We start from the raw sequence: 21,926 nt of genomic DNA, 5'->3' as shown, positions 1-21,926 counted from the left end.
GGATCGAATGTCCGTTTGAAGCGCGAGACTGATCTGCTCTGACTGCGCGAGAGAAAATGAACATTTACAGAGGTTTAATGAGATTGCCATATTAATCTACTATATATAATGCTGAATATTATGTATAATAATTAGTGCTGTCAGTCGATTAAAATTTTTATTCGCAATTAATCGCATACATTTTTGTAGTTAATAGCGATTAATCGCAGATTTTAAAAGTGCTGAAATTTGACACTATATATACTTATTTTCTTGCCAAAATGAATTTATATCCATTTTAGGGAAAAAAATAAATTATGTAGCAATATAATGCTTTATTAACATTTTCCAATCAAAGCCTTCCACAATATAGGTAGAAATGCACTTAAATATCACCAATTCAAGTAACAAAGTCTAAGTGGGAGTTTGACTAATTGAAAGAACTAGTCCCCACATAGGCTGCATATTCATTGCAATGGGTATTAAATCCCTTAATCTCTCATCCTCCACAATATTAATTTGCCAGTAGACAGTGGCTATCTGCTTTGTTACAGCAATCGTGAAGCTGTGTTCATGATCCACGTCTGGGCGTCAACGCCAGTGTCATGCGCTGTTTTGAACTCAACATGAAAAACTCTTGCAAACAAAAACATCTCATTCTGCATTTTGGTGACAGTTAAGACTTGACGTGCTTCTGTGGTAATAAAAACGTGCCTTACATAGCAAATCAAGTATATTTCAGCCTATCACAAGTCCAATCTGGGATTGTTTTGTACATCAAATTACGCTAAGAGCTCCTTTCTCAATCATTTTAACACTGACAGGGAAGCGCTGTCAGAGATTATTTTATTTACTGAGATAACAACCTCTGCGGCTCTATCATAGGAGAGAGCATAATGCTCAACAAGCGTGTTAAGACAGTTCCGCCCATAGAAAGTCTATGGGACTGCCGCGTTATGCTATTTTATGCTAAGCTCATAGGCTCTGTTGGTAGTAGGGCTCTGGCGCGATGGCGTGTGCATCAGTGTAATGACTCCTGGCGGACACATTACAAAGGTTCCACCCTTCACACCAGTGTTTATGCTGTATTAACGTTAAACTTTAATTAATCGCATGTGTTAACGCCTTAATTCTGACAGCTCTAATAATAATGCTATGGGGGAATATAATCCTAATGTCAGATGTAAAATATTTTAAATATTTGTATACAGTGACAGTGTGCAAACAGCATAATTCCGTATTTTCAGTAAGCAGAATTATTAGCAAATATTTCCATATGGTGTCACCATTGCCCCGTTCTGGGCTGTTTTTAGTCCCAGTACATCTCTGATGGACCATTTAGCACTTTTAAGAACAGTACTTTTAGCTACATTTCTAAGGAAATGATCTGTTTTGCATATGTCTATGTAATAATAATAATAATAATAAAAAAAACTTTCAATCTTAACTTCTCTTGATTCAGGCTTAAACTAAAGAATTGTGAAATGAACCGAACCGTGAGATGAGTGAACCATTACACACCTATTATATTACTATAATTTCACAAAATAATGTTAAGATTTACAGTAAAAAGTTTTTTGTTTTTTAATGAATTTATTTTTAATAATAAAAATGTATTTAAAATAATGATAGATAAGATTTGCATTACAATAATGAGAATTTAAGGGAGGAAATGTGCTTAATATTGTAATACAGTAAAAAAAAAAAAAAGTATTACGTATTGCCGTAATGAGAATCATAATTGAAAACAATTAGGATATTAAAAGTAAAACATCCAGATGCGTTATGGTAATGAGAAAATGTGCTTAAGTGTCCTTAAAATAATGTCCAAATGCAAAAATTAATAATTGTCTTAAATGTAGGCTTCATTTGGGGGCCTGGGTATCTCAGCGAGTATTGACGCTGGCTATCACCCCTGGAGTCGCAAGTTTGAATCCAGGGCGTGCTGAGTGACTCCAGCCAGGTCTCCTAAGCAACCAAATTGGCCTGGTTGCTAGGGAGGGTAGAGTCACATGGGGTAACCTCTTCGTGGTCGCTATAATGTGGTTCTCGCTCTCGGTGGGGCGCGTGGTGAGCTGTGCGTGGATGCCGCGGAATAGCGTGAAGCCTCCACACGCACTATGTCTCCGCGGTAACGCGCTCAACAAGCCACGTGATAAGATGCGCGGACTGACGGTCTCAGACGCGGAGGCAACTGAGATTCGTCCTCCGCCACCCGGATTGAGGTGTCACTACACCACCACAAGGACTTAGAGCGCATTGAGAATTGGGCATTCCAAATTGGGGAGAAATTCTTTTTTTCTTCATGCTAAATATATTTTTATTAAAAATATTTTTAATTATATTACTATAATAAAAAAAATCTATTAAAATAATGATAAGATTTACAGTAAGTTTTTAAAATTAAATTATTCTTAATAATAAATATTTATATAATAATGATAAATAAGATTTGCATTACAGTAATGAGAATTTGAAATGTGGAAATGTGCTTAATACTGTAAAACAGTAAAAAAAAAAAAAAGTATTACTTTACAGGTTTTGTGAGAATCTCCCAGCTTGGAATTGTTATCTTACATTCACTTTCAGTCAAAAGTTTGGAATTTTACATATTAATTTCTTTTCAAAGCTCAATTTTTTATTTATTTATTTTTTTAGTGGATGAGTTGGAGCTCACCTGTCTAGAGAGGGTGCTGTGGGGTGTTTCTGCGGCCGACGACAACAGACTGCTGCTGCTTTTCCTCAATATTGCGTCCAGTGCTGTCGATTTGGTGGTTTTACTGGGTTTGTCGCTGCCCGCACTCCATACAGAACTCTTGCGTTTCCTCCCATCAGAAGAGCCATATGTTAGAGGACTCTGTGATGAGATGGCTCCGTGATCCCCGGTGAGAGCCTGAGGGAGAGACAAATCCACACCACCGTACCTGTCCTGGTCCCTCGGGCCTTGTCCGCTGGGCCGTGGCTTCGCCCGCACGCTAAGTGCCGCGGTTCCGTTATTGATGTGTGCTGCACCCAGTGGCAGATGGTAGCTGTTTCCACTGTTTTTCCGGTAAGCCCCGGACTCACAGTTGAAGGGCGGTTTCCGTTTTTTAGGTCCTGGTCCTTCCGCTGAGGCTTTGAGCGGCTTGGCTGGTTTTGTTCGCTGCAGTTTGGGGCCCGGTTCGGGGTCCCTGATACAGAAGACCCCCGCGCCGTTGTGCGGTAAAGACGAGGAGTAGGAGAGCACAGACACCCCGTCCAGAGGAGCCGTGATCGTGTGGTTGGGGAGAAACGGTGAGCCAAGCGGAGACACTTCAGATGGGCAGGGGGAAGCACTTGTCCTGCTCTCCACTGCCAGGGGGACTTTCCTGTGACAAACAGGATATGACATCATCAGTCTGTGGTAGGAAGCTATGTGGCATGTTATCCTAAATATTACAACACCGTGAAAAAGTTAAAACAAAATCTGTGAGGTTAAATCAAGTCACATTTCCAGCTATAATCAAAAGAATTATGCACAAAAAAAATGAAGCCTATTCTGTGGACCACTAATGTATTATAACAGTAATTACTTTTTTTCTTCATAAAATTATTATTGATAGTAAAAATGTATTAATGAAAATAAGATTTACATTTCAGCAATGAGAATATGCATTACTATTATTACTAATACAAATGTATTAAAAAAAGTTAAGATTTACAGTAATGAGAATTTTCTCATTAAATTATAATTAATACAAATTTATTAAAATAATAAATTAATTTTTTTCATGAACTTAATAGAAAAGAAATTAAAATAATGAAAACTAAGATTTGCATTACAGTAAAGAGATAAGTTTCATATTATAATGAAACATTATTAAAATAATGATGAATAAGATTTACATTTCAGCAATGAGAATATTTTTCATTATATTTTTATTATTATTAAAAATGTATTTAAATAATAAATACAATTCACATTAAAACAATTTAAATTATTATTAATAATAAAAATGTATTAATGAAAATAATGAAAATAAAATTTACATTTCAACAATTACAATATTCAATATATTATTATTAATATTTCATTAATAATAATTAAAATGTATTAAAATAATGCTAAGATTTGCATTAAATGAGAATTGTTTTTCAATAAGTTATAATAAAACATTTACTAAAATAATTATAAACTTGTTTTGTTTTTCATTCAATTATAATAAATATGAAAATGTTATTAAAATAATGATAAGATTTACATTTCAGCAATGAGAATATTTTTCATTATATTATTATTATTATTAAAAATGTATTTAAATAATTACAATTCACATTAAAACAATTAAATTAAATTATTATTAATAATAAAAATGTATTAATGAAAATAAAATTTACATTTCAACAATTACAATATTCAATATATTATTTTTTATTATTAATAATTAAAATCTATTAAAATAATGCTAAGATTTGCATTAAAGTAATGAGAATTGTTTTTCAATAAATTATAATAAAACATTTATTAAAATAATGATGAATAAGATTTACATTTCAGCAATGAGAATATTGTTCATTAAAGATTATTATTATTATTAAAAATGTATTTAAATAATAATATAATTCACATTAAAACAATTAAATTATTATTAATAATAAAAATGTATTAATGAAAATAAAATGTACATTTCAACAATTACAATATTCAATATATTATGTTTTATTATTAATAATTAAAATGTATTAAAATAATTCTAAGATTTGCATTAATGAGAATTGTTTTTCAATAAATTATAATAAAACATTTATTAAAATAATTATAAACTTGTTTTGTTTTTCATTAAATTATTATAAATATGAAAATTGTATTAAAATAATGATAAGATTTAAATTTCAGCAATGACAATGTTTTTCGTTATATTATTATTAGTAGTAGCACCAGTAGTAGTAGTAATAAAACATGTTGTACAATAATGATAAATAAGATTAACATCAAACCAATAAGACTTTTTTTCATTAAATTATTATTAATAATAAACCTGTTTTAAAATAATGATAAATAAGATTAGCATTACAGTAATGAAAATTTAAGGGAAGAATTGTGCCTGACATGAAAATGTCACCATGCAAAAATTCTTGGCGGTCCTAAAATAGATTTCGGTCTTTCTTTCAATCTTGAGGTGAGATATGTTCTTCTGAGGGTTTGCATGATTCATACACAAACCTCTTCCAGCACAACATGTAAAGTTTACATTTTTGTTGCGAGGACGAATGTAATGGAAGCTGTAATAAATTTGACCCAAATTAAAAGCTTCTATGATGCAAAAATGAACCGAATTCTCCCATCCACAAATTTACAACACATGAAGCAGATGTTTGCTAGCTGACAGACAAACGTGTAAAAGTATGTGAGATGATCACCTCCACATCAGAGAATTGACGTGTTTTTCCACCATGCAGTGGAGCGCCAGCCTTACACGGTCCCACCGTCTGTCGAACACATAGTGACCTCTCCCCATCAACCGACTGCTGAACGCACAACACTAATCGACAAGAGGAGAAAGAGAGAGAGAATGATATTCAGATGGAAGCGTTATGGACAAAATATGTTTTTAAAATTACAGTATATTTTGTTATATACAGTAATGTAATAACATTGTACATGTTTAAGTGTGACTAAAGTGTCCAAATACTTTCTGGGGCTTAAATGGTACTCTATAATACGTAAACATGGGACTTTTTGTTACTTTAGTAACTTTGTGTTTCAGGGGATGTAGTTGTGTATGTCAGTGTGTATAACGAGTCTTGTTCAGCTCACATTAATGGGTCGCGGGTGATGTGTCGAGTAATGCCACGACGGCTTCTCCAAGTCCTCAGGGAGATCTGTCTCTCCCTCGTCGCTGGACAGACGGGCGTCTGCGCTGCATCTCTGCCAGCTGGGTGCGGATTCAGGAGGAGGGGGTATGGGTGTCGAACTGAGAACCACAGCGCCGCTACCAGACACTCTGCAGAGAAAAAAAAAGATGAAATATTTGTGAAAATCTGAGAACTTTTTTTATTTTATTTTTTATGACATCCAAAACCTCCACTTCCCCTCTGAGAATGTGTGTGTGTGTATATATATATATATATATATATATATATACACACACACACACACACACACCGATCAGCCACAACATTAAAACCAACTGCCTAATATTGTGTAGGTCCCCCTCATGCCATCAAAACATGGGACTTTAATGGCACCAACAATCATGCCACACTCCAAATCACTGAGATCACATTTGTTCCCCATTCTGATGGTTGATATGAACATTAACTGAAGCTCCTGACCCATATCTGCATGGTTTTATGCACTGCACTGCTGCCACACAATTGGCTGATTAGATAATCGCATGGATGATTGTTGGTGCCAGATGGGCTGGTTAGAGTATTTCTGTTCACGAGGGGGACCTACACAATATTAGGCAGGTGGTTTTAATGTTGTGGCTGATCGGTGTATATTATAACTGTTTTTGGCGCAAGAAACCTTAAACGTGATAAGGGGATGTTCGTAAAAAATACAAATGAAACCTCATGCAATCAGTTGTGCATACCTGTGCATGTGAGAATTGGCCAGCCGCAGTTTCAGAGTGGGAGTGGTCTTGCCGTTTGAACAGCTTGTGGATAGGCTGGGTGCAGTGTCATGTGACTGTGTCATCTGCACTGATTGGCTGCTGGCTTGAACGTCCTTCTTTTGCCCCGTGTCCTTCTCCTTTGCCCGCCCCTTGTGCTCAGCTAAAAGAATGTCAAAATCTTTCCTCCGTCCTGGAACAGCTCGCCGATTGGTCAGAGAGTGAGTCTACAACACGAACAAACACATTATACATTATATAGTTATACAGAGAGCCATACGATCATTCAAATACTAAAGTACAAAACAAACACACAGGCAAACCTATTTTATCTAACCGTACCAACCTTACAGGTTAAAGAACGAGTGCAAGGTCGTTTTGTTTCTGGGTCCAAAACTCCACAGTGTTTATTAGGATCAAAGACTCTCCCTGTACGACAAAACAAAGCAAAGCAAAACAAATTTAAGCAAAACAAAATAAAAACCAAAATAAAACATAACAAAAAACAGATGAGTATTACCATTAATACATGACTTATGTATTAATGCTTGACAAAGCCAACATACTGTTATTCTACACAGGGTTTAGGGTTTTTCAAAAACCCTAAACAAAGACCAAAATTATTCAATTTACCTTCTCTTACAGCTTTCAAACAGCCAACAAACCTGGTACAGACCTTCACACTGTTCTGACTCAGGCTGCTATGACTCCACTAACTGATGGTTTTCTGTAACGGATGATCAAAATTCCCAAAATTTCATAGATTTACATTGACGGAAAGTTTAAACAGGCAAACTGTCAAAAAAATGCATATGTAAACAAACCCACACAAGGCCTTTAATCTGCTTTAAATTGCTATTCATCAGTCTTTCCATCTAGATACATATTTCTATCCATCCATCAAACCACCTCTCTATCATCTCTATTAGGGGTGTAAAAAAATATTGTATTGTACAATACAACACTCACAATACCATATGTATCATACGATACATAAACACATTATAGTGTAATTATAACCAAGCAGCGCAATATTGAGAACTGCAGAACAGTCTCCTCCCCGGAGAGGCGGCGCTGAGCATTCACAGGAAAACAGAGCAACAAACTTACAGTACATAGGTGAGAAAATCGATGACAAATGGCATCTGTAGCGGTACAGCTTGTCAAATTTGCCAAACAACAGTTTCATGTCCTGGTGCTACTGTACATCAAACATGTCGTCTTATTCACGCCGACATCACAGCGCAAATCGGTGGATTTGTGAGGTAGAAACAGCAGCAGTAAGTTTAACAGCCGCCTCTCCCAGCCGACACTCAGCGTGACATGCACAGCAAGACTCATAAGTTATGAGTCATAACTATCAAAAAACAGCTTATTCAAAAAAAAAAAAAAACTGACACCGTAAGAAACCCGTGATTACATGACTTATAATTAGCTGCTTTTGACTTCGAAATGTAGACAGCTTTGAGAACAACCCGTGCGCACATGTTATAAGCCGGTAAGAATGGGGGTAAAGTTTACATGCAAAGTGAAACGGGGAAGAGGGCAAAAAAATTTTAGATAAGAGATTTAAAAAATTAAATCTCTATCCATCCTTAAATCCACCTATCCATCCATCCTTCAATCAATCCATCCATCTTTCAATCCTATCTATCTATCTATCCATCCTTCAATCCACATTTCTATCCATCTATCTATTCATCCATCTTTCTATCCATCCTTCAATTTGTCCATCCATCTATCATCCATCTTTCTGTCCATCCATCCATCCATCTATCCATCCATCTTTCAATCCTTCAATCCTTCTATCTATCTATCTATCCTTCAATCCATATTTCTATCCATCTATCTATTCATCCATTTTTCTATCCATCCATCCTTCTACCAATCTATTAATTCATCCAACTTTCTATTCATCTTTCTGTCCATCCATCCATCTCTCTATCCATCCTTAAATCCATCTATCCATCCATCCTTCAATCCATCCATATTTCTATCCATCTATCTATTCATCCATCCTTCAATCTGTCCATCCATCTATCATCCATCTTTCTGTCCATCCATCCATCCTTAAATCCATCTATCCATATTTCTATCTATCCATCCATCCATATTTCTATCCATCCATCCATATTTCTATCCATCCATCAATCCATCAACATTAGGTCACAAATGCTATCACTTTAGCTTAACTTGTGTTGAACCAACCAACCATTCATTCATCCATCCATCCATTTATTTATCATACATCAATCTATACATCCATCCATCCATCCATCCACTCATCGCCATAAATGCAGCACAAAACAGAAGTTCACAATTTTAACCATATTTCTTAAAATACTATTCTACCATTACTATCTGCTCCTCACCTGACACTCTCCTGTGTCTCCCGCCTTTGGCTCCATTCTGAATTTTCCTGTCTGGGGAAGAGGTCTGGACTGTTGGCCTCCTGCCCAATAAGGACGGAGACGTGGAGGCTGCAGGTCTCCTCTCCTGTGAGGAGGGAGAGGGGGCGGGGCGTTTCTCCAAGGGTGACCGTGACGGGCTGGGCCGCCTGTCAATCAGTGAAGGAGGCGTAGTGGCGCGAGGAGTCACAGGACCACGACCGTTTACAGTTTTCTCCTGGTTCTTGTGTGATGCTGGTGATGTCATGGAGGACTTGAGAGGAGCAGACGATGGAGAAGATGATGAGGAAGAGGAAAAAGAGAACGAAAGAGAAGAACCTGCCGAGGGAGATGTGGAGCTGACTTTGATGTGCGCACTCTCCGATCTGTTGAAGCACGGCATCTTCTCCAGACTGACCACAGGTAAGGAAACACTACAGAAAAAAAAAAAGAGACATAAGTGGTGTGTCCCCCCACCCTCCCCGAATATTCAGATGAATGAGTTTTTCAATGGTCAATTCTCTGTTCAACTATTACATTTGGTACAGACCAGTCTTATTATGTGGTTATTCTGAATATGAGTTTTGTCTATTTTAACATAGAATGACATTGCTTGACTTCTTTTCTGCAACTTATTAACTAGTTTGCAGTGAAGTCTGGAGAACTAAGGCCTATTAAACGAAGAGAAACACAACAATTTAAAGAAAAATGGCGGGAAAATTTTCACCTTTTCTATTCATACAGTGCGTGAATTGCATTAATTTCCATTAGTCTCCAAGAAATTTTATATTTAAAGGCTAATTTAATTTGTAATGTAGCCTAATAAGTATGGCTGGGTATCCATACAGATCTCCCAATTTGATGCGTTTTGATACGATTTGATTCTGATTAATTTGGGTGTATTTAAGTTATAATGTCCATACAGTTTCCATGTGAAAGAAATTCTTTCTCAGCTAATGCTGTTATTAATGCAGGGAACCTTCAAAACCCACCAGGCCTTTGCTCGTGCTCCCTTGGGCGGATAGACGGCCAGCGGTGCCTTGCTGAAGCGGGAGTGGGGATAATCACGAGGGATCCGGAAGGGCAGCGGCTCCACTTCACTCTGACCCACAGACATCTCACCCTTGACAGGAACCAAAGGGGTTCTGGAGCTGCTGGGCGAACAGTGTCTCCTCTCTGAAGATTGTTATATAAAATATACACACAGTAACACAACCATCAGAACTCACTAATTAAGAAGTAGTGAGTGAGAACCAATATATCAGCCAGGCTTGTTTTATTTGTGACCTAGAAATAGTGCAGAGAATATTTCTTCATCATTTTATGTCAGTGTTTCTTTGTTTGTTTGTTCATTTTTCCAAATCCTAAAACTTTTAATAATTTCCAGGTTTAAAAGAAAATTTTGAACCCCAGATTTGCCAATGTATTCTCATACTTTTGGACCCTGTGCGCGATGCTGAAATAACAGCAAGAGGCCGTGCAACGGTTCAAGATGTTCGTCTTGGGGCCTGGGTAGCTCAGCGAGTATTGACACTGACTACCACCCCTGGAGTTCACGAATTCGAATCCCAGGGCATGCTGAGTGACTCCAGCCAGGTCTCCCAAGCAACCAAATTGGCCCGGTTGCTAGGGAAGGTAGGGTCACATGGGATAACCTCCTCGTGGTCGCTATAATGTGGTTCTTGCTCTCGGTGGGGCGCGTGGCGAGTTGTGCATGGATGCCGCGGAGAACAGCGTGAAGCCTCCACACGTTCTATGTCTGCGCGATAACGCGCTCAACAAGCCACGTGATAAGATGTGTGGATTGACAGTCTCAGACGTGGAGGCAACTGAGATTTGTATCTGAGAACTGAGAGTTGTATCACTTCTGAAGACATGGCTTAAACCACTGGAGTTTTATGGATTTCTTTTATGCTGTCTTTATGTGCTTTTTTGGACCTTCAAATTTCTGGTCACCATTCACTTGCATTGTATTGACCTACAGAGCTGAAATATTCTCCTAAAAATCTTCATTTGTGTTCTGCAGAAGAAAGAAAGTCATACACATCTGGGATGACATGAGGGAGAGTAAATGAGAGAATTTTCATTTTTGGGTGAACTATCCCTTTAAATATTCTATTTTGTCCCTATAAATATTCTATTCTGTGGTATATTGACGTCACTGGACTTCCTGTTCCTGTTGCTGATGGCACAGGATTTCAAAGTGAAAGCAGTACACAAATATATTTTAATTTAACTGAAAATGTTTCTTTTCAGGTTTATATTCAAACATTAATTGTGAAAAAAAGATGATTTGAAATACAAAAATACAAAATAAATATTTTGAGATAGAAGTTTTATATTTTAAAGGAGTATTCCGGGTTCAATACAAGTTAAGCTCAATCGACAGCATTTGTGGCATAATGTTGATAACCACAAAAATACATTTCGATTTGTCCCTCCTTTAAACATTTTTTAAAAAAAGAGCAAAACCTGAGTTAACTTACAATGGAAGTGAATGGGGCCAATTTCTGGAGAGTTTAAAAAGGCAGAAAAGTGAAGCTCATCATTTTATAAAAACACTTACATTAATTCTTCTGTTAAAACTCATGTGTTATTTCAGCTGTAAAGTTGTTTGAATAGTCATGTTTGCTGTCGTTTGGGGGTTTACATGTTACCACTTGAAAAATTTGATTACACACATTGTTTATGTCTTGTGTCTATACTTTTGAAACAGTGAGTATTTAAACCTTTACAGATTGGCCCCTTTGACTTCCATTGTAAGTGCCTCACTGTAACACAGATTTTTGCTTTTTTTTTATATATATATATATAAGAAAAAGAGGGACGCGTTTAAACATTATGCCACAAATGCTGTTGATTGATCTTAACTTGTATTGAACCTTAAATATTCCTTGAATTTCTTTTGGCTTTAGTACAACGGCAATATAAAGCCAATTATTTAATATCCCCAACATATTATCTTTATAATACCACACTTACTACTTTTTTCACACAGTAAAATTGGGTCTTCTTTATACATGAAAATACATAGCTGTCTTTATACTTTAGGAAGGGGTGGGGGTGGGTGGGGGGTTGACTTGCAGAGCATTATTATATTTGGGAGTCAATGGCATCGAGAAAGTTTGAAAAACCCTGGTCTAGTGCATGTTTAACTAGAAAAACAGCACAGATGGATGCAGAAACACATTCAAAGTGAATCTGTATTTTTCCATTTTAATGTTTTTCCAGCCTACGTATATTCAGTCAATACTTCATCACTGGAATTATCGTAGCTGGATTTTGCATGTAAAACATTAAAAAAGACAAGACTGGACAGGTGTTAAAACACTTACGGTTCTTGCTATGCATGACTGAGTGGGTTGCGGTGGGGTCCGCTCCTCTTTACTCACTGTTCTATTCCCCAGCTACCTGCAATTACAAACGAAACATGATCAAACACACATATAAATCACAACAACACAATTCAGGGGGATACAATATACAAACTAGTGATTTTTGGCATTTCAAATCCTTCAAAAACACCCTTGTTTATTTTTAAAGAGAATAATATCCTGCTCCTGGCTGGATCTTGCAGCTCTCTCTCTTCCAGTGAATGTAAGCCAAGAGCCACAAGAGCGTTTGTAAGGTCTCAAAAGAGCTGATTTCAGAGAGACTTGTCTGGGAGAGACCCTCACTCAGAACAAAGTGTGACCGGTGGCTAAGAGCGTAAAAACAATGGCCCAACTGCATTGAGCGCAGGAGTAGTAACTGAACATTATGGGTCTGAATATATGGCAGGTGTGTAAATTAGGTGTAGGTGCCTCTGCAGCTGTCACTATCCTACTCGGCTGGAACACGGACCAGCAACGTTTTTGGCTTGCAAACTATTTACTTCCACAATCCTCTTCAGAAAATGTATGAAACACAAGACTATAAAGGGAAAGTTCATTTACCCCACAAATGTAATTTATTAAACCCACAAAACCTGGGTAAAAATGTAGTAATCCACTTTTGCTTGAAAACTTTAGTTTTTAGTTTCTTAACGTCATCATTCTTCAAAGTATGCAGTGATGGAGAGCATTTTCTAAACGCTACGTTTTCGCTGAAGGTAAGTGCCATTTTGGTGTGGACGAGAGGTGTAATAAAGTACTGATATTGGGCATTTCATATTGGGAGAAAAGGGGATAAAAAAAAAAAAAATAGAAACCTCTGTTTTCAGTTTCCTAATGTCATCACTTTCCAAAGTGTGCAGTTATATGCGTTTTCGAACGTCTTTGTTTTAGGTGATGGAAAACGCAATTCTAGTGTGGATGAGATATAAACAGTAAAATTAATGCATTTTCAAATGAAAACCTATTAGGCCACATCAACACTAATATGTTTAGGGGCCTTGGTAGCTCAGTGGTAAAATACGCTGGCCACCACCCCTGGAGTTCGCTAGCTCGCTAGTTCGCTGAGTGACTCCAGCCAGGTCTCCTAAGCAACCAAATTGGCCCGGTTGCTAGGGAGGGTAGAGTCACATGGGGTAAACTCCTCGTGGTCGCTATAATGTGGTTCGTTCTTGGTGGAGCACATGGTGAGTTGAGCGTGGTTGCCGTGGTGGGTGGCGTGAAGCCCCCACTCGCGCTATGTGTCCGTGGCAACGCGCTCAACAAGCCACGTGATAAGATGCGCGGGTTGATGGTGTCAGACACGGAGGCAACTGGGATTCGTCCTCTGCCACCCGGACTGAGGCAAATCACTACGCGACCACGAGGACTTAAAAGCACATTGGGAAATGGTTATGGAGAGCGTTTTCTAAAATCTCCATTTTCATTGCCCAAGTCTCAGTTGCCTCCGCATCCGAGACGTCAATCTGCGCATCTTATCACGTGGCTTGTTGTGCATGACACCGCGGAGACTCACAGCATGTGGAGGCTCATGCTACTCTCCGCGATCCACGCACAACTTACCACGCGCCCCACTGAGAGCGAGAACCACTAATCGTGACCACGTGGAGGTTACCCCATGTGACTCTACCCTCCCTTGCAACCAGGCCAATTTGGTTGCTTAGGAGACCTGGATTCGAACTTGTGACTCTAGGGGTGGTAGTCAGCGTCAATACTCGCTGAGCTACCCAGGCCCCAAAACAGAGGTTTCAAACTTAAACATATTAGTGTTGACGTGGACTAACATGTTATCGTTTGAGAACGCATTAATTTCACGATGTATACGCCCCTCATCTACACTAGATTGGCGTTTTCCTTCACTGCAAATGTAGACTTTCGATACCGCTCTCCATAACCGCATACTTAGGAAACGATGACGTTAGGAAACTGAAACCGGAGGTTTCAAATGTAAACATATTAGTGTTGACGTGGCCTAATACGTTATCATTTGAAAATGCATTAATTTTACTATATTAATGCCTCTCATCCACACTAGAATGCAGATTTTCTCCAACGCAAACACAGACTTTCGATACCGCTCTCCATAACCGCATACTCTGGAAACCGATGACGTTAGGTAACTGAACACAGAGATTTCAAACATAAATATATAAGTACTGACGTGGCCTAATACATTATCATTTAAGAACGCATTAATTTTACTATGTTTTCGCCTTTCATCAACACTAGAATGCAGTTCTGTCAACGAAAATGGAGTCTTTCGAAAACGCTCTCCATAACCGTGTACTTTGGAAACTGATGACGTTAAGAAACTGAAAAGAGGTTTCAAACTTAAACATATTAGTGCTGACGTGGCCTATCTGGTAATAATTTGAAAACATATTAATTTTACTATGTTTACGTCTCTCATCTACACTAGAATTGCGTTTCGAAAATGCTCTCCATAACCGCATACCTTGGATAGCGATGATGTTAGGAAACTGAAAAGATTTAGGTATCAAACGGATTAGTGAGAGTTGGCCTTAATACGACATTAGCTGTGACCAAAAATATAAAATATCAAAGTGATATTGCTCACTATACTCTTTTTTTAATGTTCTTTTTTTTTTTTATCATCAATGTAACCCTGTACACAGAGATTTCCCTCTGTGTGTGGTCAGTAATTATTGTTTCCCTCTCTTGACAGTCCACAGGAAGCCCCGGCAGAGAGCTGCTCAGGCCCAGCTGAGCTGCATTTGTTTACATCCGGCTTACAACTGCAGGAAGGTGACCACTATTGAGGCCTAGTCCAACTTTAGAGCTATCAACACACTCCAAACACACACACACACACACACGCTTCTCAGACAGCCTAAAACGAAACTAAACCTGTACGGGCACTGCCTGTCTGTGTGTAAACTGAAAGCTAAGCAAGAGATCAGACACATCCGCTTTTAATAACACAAGCATGTTGGTTGTGAAGCAGTACTTACCCTGCCTGTCTGTTCTGTAACGGTTGAAGGGAGACGTGTAAAAAAAACAAAAAAACAGAAAGCGAAAGAGAGGGCGAGAAAAACACAAGAGAGCAGCATGCCTCCTCTATGGCTTCAGGCATTCCACTCTCTCTTTCTGGGCTGTAGTGTTTCGAGCTGAATAGCTGCGAGTCGTTGACCCCTGCGTTAAACTCTCGCAGCCCCCGCAGCTGCAGACGGGCGGTTATGAGGGGGGCGACAGGAGAAGAGAGGGTTGGAAGTGAAGGAGACGACAGCTTGCTTGCCTTCCCAAGACTGAGAAAAAAAAGGTGCGGTTGCAGCCAGCAGGGGGCAAGAGCGAGGGCATGCTGCCAACGGCCTTCCGTGAGATCCGTACATAAGTTTGCGCAACGGTCACCTCTGCGAACACATGTGGTCCGAGCACGAGACCAAAGACAGATGTGAGCTAAACTGAGCTGACAGCTCTGAGCCAACACGACACGAGCAGAGATCGTATAGTGTTGCAAAAATGAAATTAAACAAAACATGCTGCCAGTAAAGAATTTATGCCCAGCCGCAAGAAGGCTGTCACGTTTGTTTAATGTCATATTGTCTTGCACGCATGATAATGCTTAGACTGCATCAGGCTTTTGAGCAAAATAAAACTGATACAAACTCATTCTGGAATAGTTCAGCCAAAAATGACTGACATTGAGAAACACTGATTTACTGACTTAAAAATGTCAAGTGGTGTAACCATTAAGCAAAATATATGAAAATGCATTCCTTGCAACTTAAATACATTTTCAAAATATTTTTAAGGTAAAAAAATATCAAGAAGATTTCTTAGTTACTCCATTTGAAAATACTTTTTTAAAAACTTCACACACAGTCTTGAGGGTCTAAAGTTTTATGTTTTTTTGTTTTGTTGTTGTTGTTGCATGACAAGAGAATGGCTACCTGCATGTTAGTTACACCACAGGACTTGGATTTAGTGGACAAAACTTTTTCAAATTTTAATAATATTCTAAAACAAAACTGTTACACTGCCTTTTTTGGGGAGGAAATAAAACAAATCCATTGCATTACTTGTGCAAACATTTCTTTTCAAATATTTTAGCATTTAATGAGACTTATTTATTAATTTATTTATTGTCTGTCTCCCGACGGTTACACCACTTGACTTTAAGCCTTAGAAAAATGATCGAAATTACTTTGAACTCAGAAATTGGAAATATCATATAACATAATCATAGCAGACGTGTGTTGAAGTAATTGGTTTGTGTGAATTGCATTTTTGAATAACTTAATAGATTCGGACAGAAAAAAAAAAAAATGAGTGTCACGTCATATATGACTATGAGCTACATACCAAGTCTAGTTTGGTCACGAGGCATGGCTTCTGCCATCAAATGGCATTAATACACCATTTTTGTAGACCATTTGACTTCTGCAGACCATTTTCAGAGCTTCGACAGAGAGGAAGATTATCAGTGAATAACTTCATAAGACTTAGAATATAGCGCACAAGTCATTTGGATAAATTGACATTTTTTGTCACTTCCCAGCTTGACTGGCCCAGTCCGCAGAAAAGCAGTCAGGATATTCAATCAAAAAATTACCCCTTTTTGTTAGACTGAAGAGACAAAGTCATACTGGTTTTGAGCAACATGAGGGTGAGTAAATAATATCAGAATTTGCATTTTTTGGTGAACTGTCCTTTTAATTTCCTCTCAGCTAGAGGAATGTAAGAGAAACGATTCACAGCTTCAGAACAGTAAAACAGTAGCAATCGACCACTAAGGCTAATAATCTAAATACCGTTTCTGTAACCCACAGTGCTCTGCTCTAATATAAGTTTAGGTTGTCCCCATGGGCTACACGAAATGGTGTCATAACAAGGCAGAGGTGTAACACCAAGGCGTAAACAGGCCATTCATACATTTATCACTGCAAATGACTGCATCATTCTGGCATTACAGAGAACCGTCAAGATCATTAACTTATATTATAAATATATTATATAATAATGTGTGTACATTACAACATTCCATCAGGCTAAAAGAATGTTTATTTTGCATATCACCTAAATATTCAGTTCTCTGCCATTTAGCTGTACTATTGAGACATGATAGTGGGCTCTGTTGACTTGAGTGATTAAGGATCCACTAAGCTTAAAAACACCAAGAACACCTTAGCAACTGCATAGCAACGCCCTGGCAACCATCTTAAACACCTAAGAATTGTGGCAGTGAGTTTTGCATGAGTGAGCACCTCTTATAGTTTCTATTATTAAAATTGAGATAAATACAAAAAAAATTTCTTAAAGGGATAGTTCACCCAAAAATGAAAATTCTCTCATGCCATCCCAGATGTGTATGACTTTCTTTCTACTGCTGAACACAAACAAATATTTTTAGAAAAATATCTCTGCTCTGAAGGTCCACACAATGTGAGTGAATGGTGGCCAGAACTTTGAAGCTCCAAAAAGCACATAAAGGCAGCATAAAAGTAATCCATACGACTCCAGTGGTTAAATCCATGTCTTCAGAAGTGATATGATAGGTGTGGGAGAGAAACAGATCAATATTTAAGTCCTTTTTTTACTATAAATCTCCACTTTCACATTCTTCATTTTTTTTGTTTTTGGCCATTTGCATTTTTCATGCATATCGCCACCTACTGGGCAGAGAGGAGAATTTATAATAAAAAAAGAACTTAAATATTGATCTGAGACTTTCTTCCAAAAACCTGTGTTCAGCAGAAGAAATAAAGTCATACACATCTGGGATGGCGTGAGGGTGAATGAGAAAATTTTCATTTCTGGGTGAACTGTCTCTTTAAATAATTCTCCCCAAATGAATAAACAATTTGTTTGGGCTAACTGTGGGTAATCATTTGCAGTACTGAACATGTTACACCTGTGTCTTTCTATACATTTCACCACAAGAACCAAAATAAGTCTGATTTCCTGCATCACAGTAGACCTCTCAAAGCATATACTGCAATTAGATATCAGTAGCGACTGGAATATCACACTTTAAAAGCAATACTTCAGTGCACTAATGTCAACAAAATGCAACAGCAACTCAATAAAAGCAAATACAGTGCTGTGAAAAAGTATCCTGATTTCTTCTATTTTTGTGTATTTTTCATACTAAATTATTTTAGATCTTCAAATGAGATAACATAAAACAAAGGCAACCGGAATAAAAACAAAATACAGTTTTCAAATATATATTTTTTTTATTGAAGCAAAAATGTTTTCCAACACCTATATATCACCCATGAGAAAAACTAACTGCCCCCTTAAATTTTATAGTTGGTTGTGTAATCTTTAGCAGCAACAACTGCAACCAAACACTTCCGATAACTGGAGATCAGTCTTTCACAACGCTGTAGTGTAATTGTGGCCCACTCATCTTTCCAGAACTTGCTTTAGTTCAGCCACATTGGAGGGTTTTCAAGCATGAACTGCCCGTTTAAGGTCCTGCCACAGCATCTCAATCGGGTTCAAGTCAGGACTTCGACTAGGCCACTCCAAAACCTTCTTTTGGGCCATTCAGAGGTGGACTTACTCCTATGCTTTGGATCATTGTCTTGCTGCATAATCCAGTTGCGCTTGAGCTTCAACTCACGTATTGATGACCGGACATTCTCCTTTAGGATTTTCTGGTAGAGAGCAGGATTCATGTTTTCACACTGGCCCTGAAGCAGCAAAGCATCCCCACACCATCACTTTACCACCACCATGCTTGACCGTAGGTATGATGTTCTTTTTTGTGGAATTCTGTGTTTGATTTGTGCCAGATGTAACAGGACCCCTGTCTTCCAAATGGTTCCACTTTCGACTCATCAGTCCACAGAACATTCTCCCAAAAGGTTTGAGGATCATCATGGTGTGTTTTGGCAAAATTCAGACGAGCCTTTAATGTTCTTCTGGGTTAGCAGTGGTTTTTGCCTCGCCACTCTTCCATGGATGGCATTTTTGGCCAGTGTCTTTCTGAAAGTGGAGTCATGAACAGTGACCTTTACTAATGCGAAAGAGGCCAACAGAAGGAACTGTTGTCCTTGGCTTTTTGTGACTTCCTGGATGAGTCATCGCTCTTGGAGGAATTTTGGAAGGTCGGCCACTTCTGGGAAGGTTCACTACTGTGCCAAGTTTTCTCCATTTGGAGATAATGGCTCTCACTGTGGTTCTTTGGAGTCCCAGAGCTTTTGAAATAGTTTTGTAACCCTTCCCAGACTTATGTATTTCAAACACCTTTTTCCTCATCATTTCTGGAATTTCTTTAGACCTTAGCATAGTGTGCTACTGGGTGAGATGTTTTAGCCAACTTCATACTGCTGAAAAAGTTCTATTTAGGTGTTGATTTGATTGAACATGGCTGGAAGTAATAAGGCTTGGGTGTGTCTAGTCCAGCTGAACCCCATTATGAATGCAGTTTCATAGATTTTGGGATTTAGTAACTGGGGCAAATACTTTTTCACACAGGCCCAGTTGGTACTGGATAACGTTTTGCTTCAATAAATAACATTATCATTTAAAAACTGTATTTTGTGTTTACTCAGATTGTGTTTATGTTAGATTTTGATTGAAATTTTGAAACAATTTAGTATAACATATATACACAAAAACAGAAGAAATCAAGATGGGGGCAAATATTTTTTCACAGCACAGTATTAAGCCTTGTGCGTCAATAAAAAAAAGTTACTCAGAGGTCCTTCGAGGACAAAAATGTCTGCATCCAAAAATATTATAATATTAATATTATTATTATATACAGGTGCATCTCAATAAATTAGAATGTCGTAGAAAAGTTCAGCTCAAATTGTGAAACTCGTGTATTAAATAAATTCAATGCACAAAGACTGAAGTAGTTTAAGTCTTTGGTTCTTTTAATTGTGATGATTTTGGCTCACATTTAACAAAAACCCACCAATTCACTATCTCAAAAAATTAGAATATGGTGACATGCCAATCAGCTAATCAACTCAAAACACCTGCAAAGGTTTCCTGAGCCTTCAAAATGGTCTCTCAGTTTAGTTCACTAGGCTACACAATCATGGGGAAGACTGCTGATCTGACAGTTGTCCAGAAGACAATCATTGACACCCTTCACAAGGAGGGTAAGCCACAAACATTCATTGCCAAAGAAGTTGGCTGTTCACAGAGTGCTGTATCCAAGCATGTTAACAGAAAGTTGAGTGGAAGGAAAAAGTGTGGAAGAAAAAGATGCACAACCAACCGAGAGAACCGCAGCCTTATGAGGATTGTCAAGCAAAATCAATTCAAGAATTTGGGTGAACTTCACAAGGAATGGACTGAGGCTGGGGTCAAGGCATCAAGAGCCACCACATACAGACGTGTCAAGGAATTTGGCTACAGTTGTCGTATTCCTCTTGTTAAGCCACTCCTGAACCACAGACAACGTCAGAGCCGTCTTACCTGGGCTAAGGAGAAGAAGAACTGGACTGTTGCCCAGTGGTCCAAAGTCCTCTTTTCAGATGAGAGCAAGTTTTGTATTTCATTAGGAAACCAAGGTCCTAGAGTCTGGAGGAAGGGTGGAGAAGCTCATAGCCCAAGTTGCTTGAAGTCCAATGTTAAGTTTCCACAGTCTGTGATGATTTGGGGTGCAATGTCATCTGCTGGTGTTGGTCCATTGTGTTTTTTGAAAACCGAAGTCACTGCACCCGTTTTCCAAGAAATTTTGGAGCACTTCATGCTTCCTTCTGCTGACCAGCTTTTTAAAGATGCTGATTTCATTTTCCAGCAGGATTTGGCACCTACCCACACTGCCAAAAGCACCAAAAGTTGGTTAAATGACCATGGTGTTGGTGTGCTTGACTGGCCAGCAAACTCACCAGACCTGAACCCCATAGAGAATCTATGGGGTATTGTCAAGAGGAAAATGAGAAACAAGAGACCAAAAAATGCAGATGAGCTGAAGGCCACTGTCAAAGAAACCTGGGCTTCCATACCACCTCAGCAGTGCCACAAACTGATCACCTCCATGCCATGCCGAATTGAGGCAGTAATTAAAGCAAAAAGGAGCCCCTACCAAGTATTGAGTACATATACAGTAAATGAACATACTTTCCAGAAGGCCAACAATTCACAGTTTTATTGGTCTTATGATGTATTCTAATTTGTTGAGAGAGTGAATTGGTGGGTTTTTGTTAAATGTGAGCCAAAATCATCACAATTAAAAGAACCAAAGACTTAAACTACTTCAGTCTGTGTGCACTGAATTTATTTAATACACGAGTTTCACAATTTGAGGTGAATTACTGAAATAAATGAACTTTTCCACGACATTCTAATTTATTGAGATGCACCTGTATTAATATTGCTTTCCACTTTCAATTAGTTAATTTTTTTAACCAACATCAGTCCTGATCATAACTACCAAAGATTCATTCATTTTCAGGATTTTAACCCTTTAAAACCAGTTTGTTTACATAAAGCCACTGCTGTTTTGTTTTTTTTACACACACACATTTCTCAATACACATACAAAACACACTCTGACATCCATACCAACACACCCATACAATTTTAGCTGCATCATTTATTCAATTGGCCTGCAGTGCTCAATAATACAGCAAACAGAAAATAGGAAAAAAGCTTGTATTTGCTCCATAGGCTAAACATGAGAAAAA

At 38.0% G+C, this 21,926-nt stretch overlaps 1 protein-coding gene across 15 annotated transcripts in view; it reads right to left on the bottom strand.

Moving 5' to 3' along the window:
* LOC127435281 (ataxin-7-like protein 1) overlaps window positions 1-21,926 on the bottom strand; it is a 37,917-nt gene that overhangs the window by 9,939 nt on the left and 6,052 nt on the right. For 12 of the 15 annotated variants that reach the window (XR_007896166.1, XR_007896168.1, XR_007896169.1 and 9 more), the window contains exons 4-11: window positions 12,277-12,352; window positions 9,934-10,117; window positions 8,927-9,375; window positions 6,901-6,983; window positions 6,537-6,781; window positions 5,756-5,942; window positions 5,359-5,480; window positions 2,657-3,326 (exon numbers count right to left, since the gene is read on the bottom strand). Coding sequence is in view for 7 of the 15 variants with exons in the window: in XM_051688627.1 (XP_051544587.1) it covers window positions 2,657-3,326; window positions 5,359-5,480; window positions 5,756-5,942; window positions 6,537-6,781; window positions 6,901-6,983; window positions 8,927-9,375; window positions 9,934-10,117; window positions 12,277-12,292 (1,956 nt within the window). In the remaining 8 variants the exon portion in view is untranslated. Of the gene's footprint in view, window positions 1-2,656; window positions 3,327-5,358; window positions 5,481-5,755; window positions 5,943-6,536; window positions 6,782-6,900; window positions 6,984-8,926; window positions 9,376-9,933; window positions 10,118-12,276; window positions 12,353-15,284; window positions 15,732-21,926 lie in introns of those variants that run through there. The other 3 variants (XM_051688626.1, XM_051688632.1, XM_051688631.1) reach the window with 3 other exon arrangements.

The sequence above is a fragment of the Myxocyprinus asiaticus genome, chromosome 45 (genome assembly GCF_019703515.2).
Source record: "Myxocyprinus asiaticus isolate MX2 ecotype Aquarium Trade chromosome 45, UBuf_Myxa_2, whole genome shotgun sequence".
Taxonomy (NCBI): domain Eukaryota; kingdom Metazoa; phylum Chordata; class Actinopteri; order Cypriniformes; family Catostomidae; genus Myxocyprinus; species Myxocyprinus asiaticus.
This window is presented reverse-complemented; position numbering and strand designations above follow the sequence as displayed.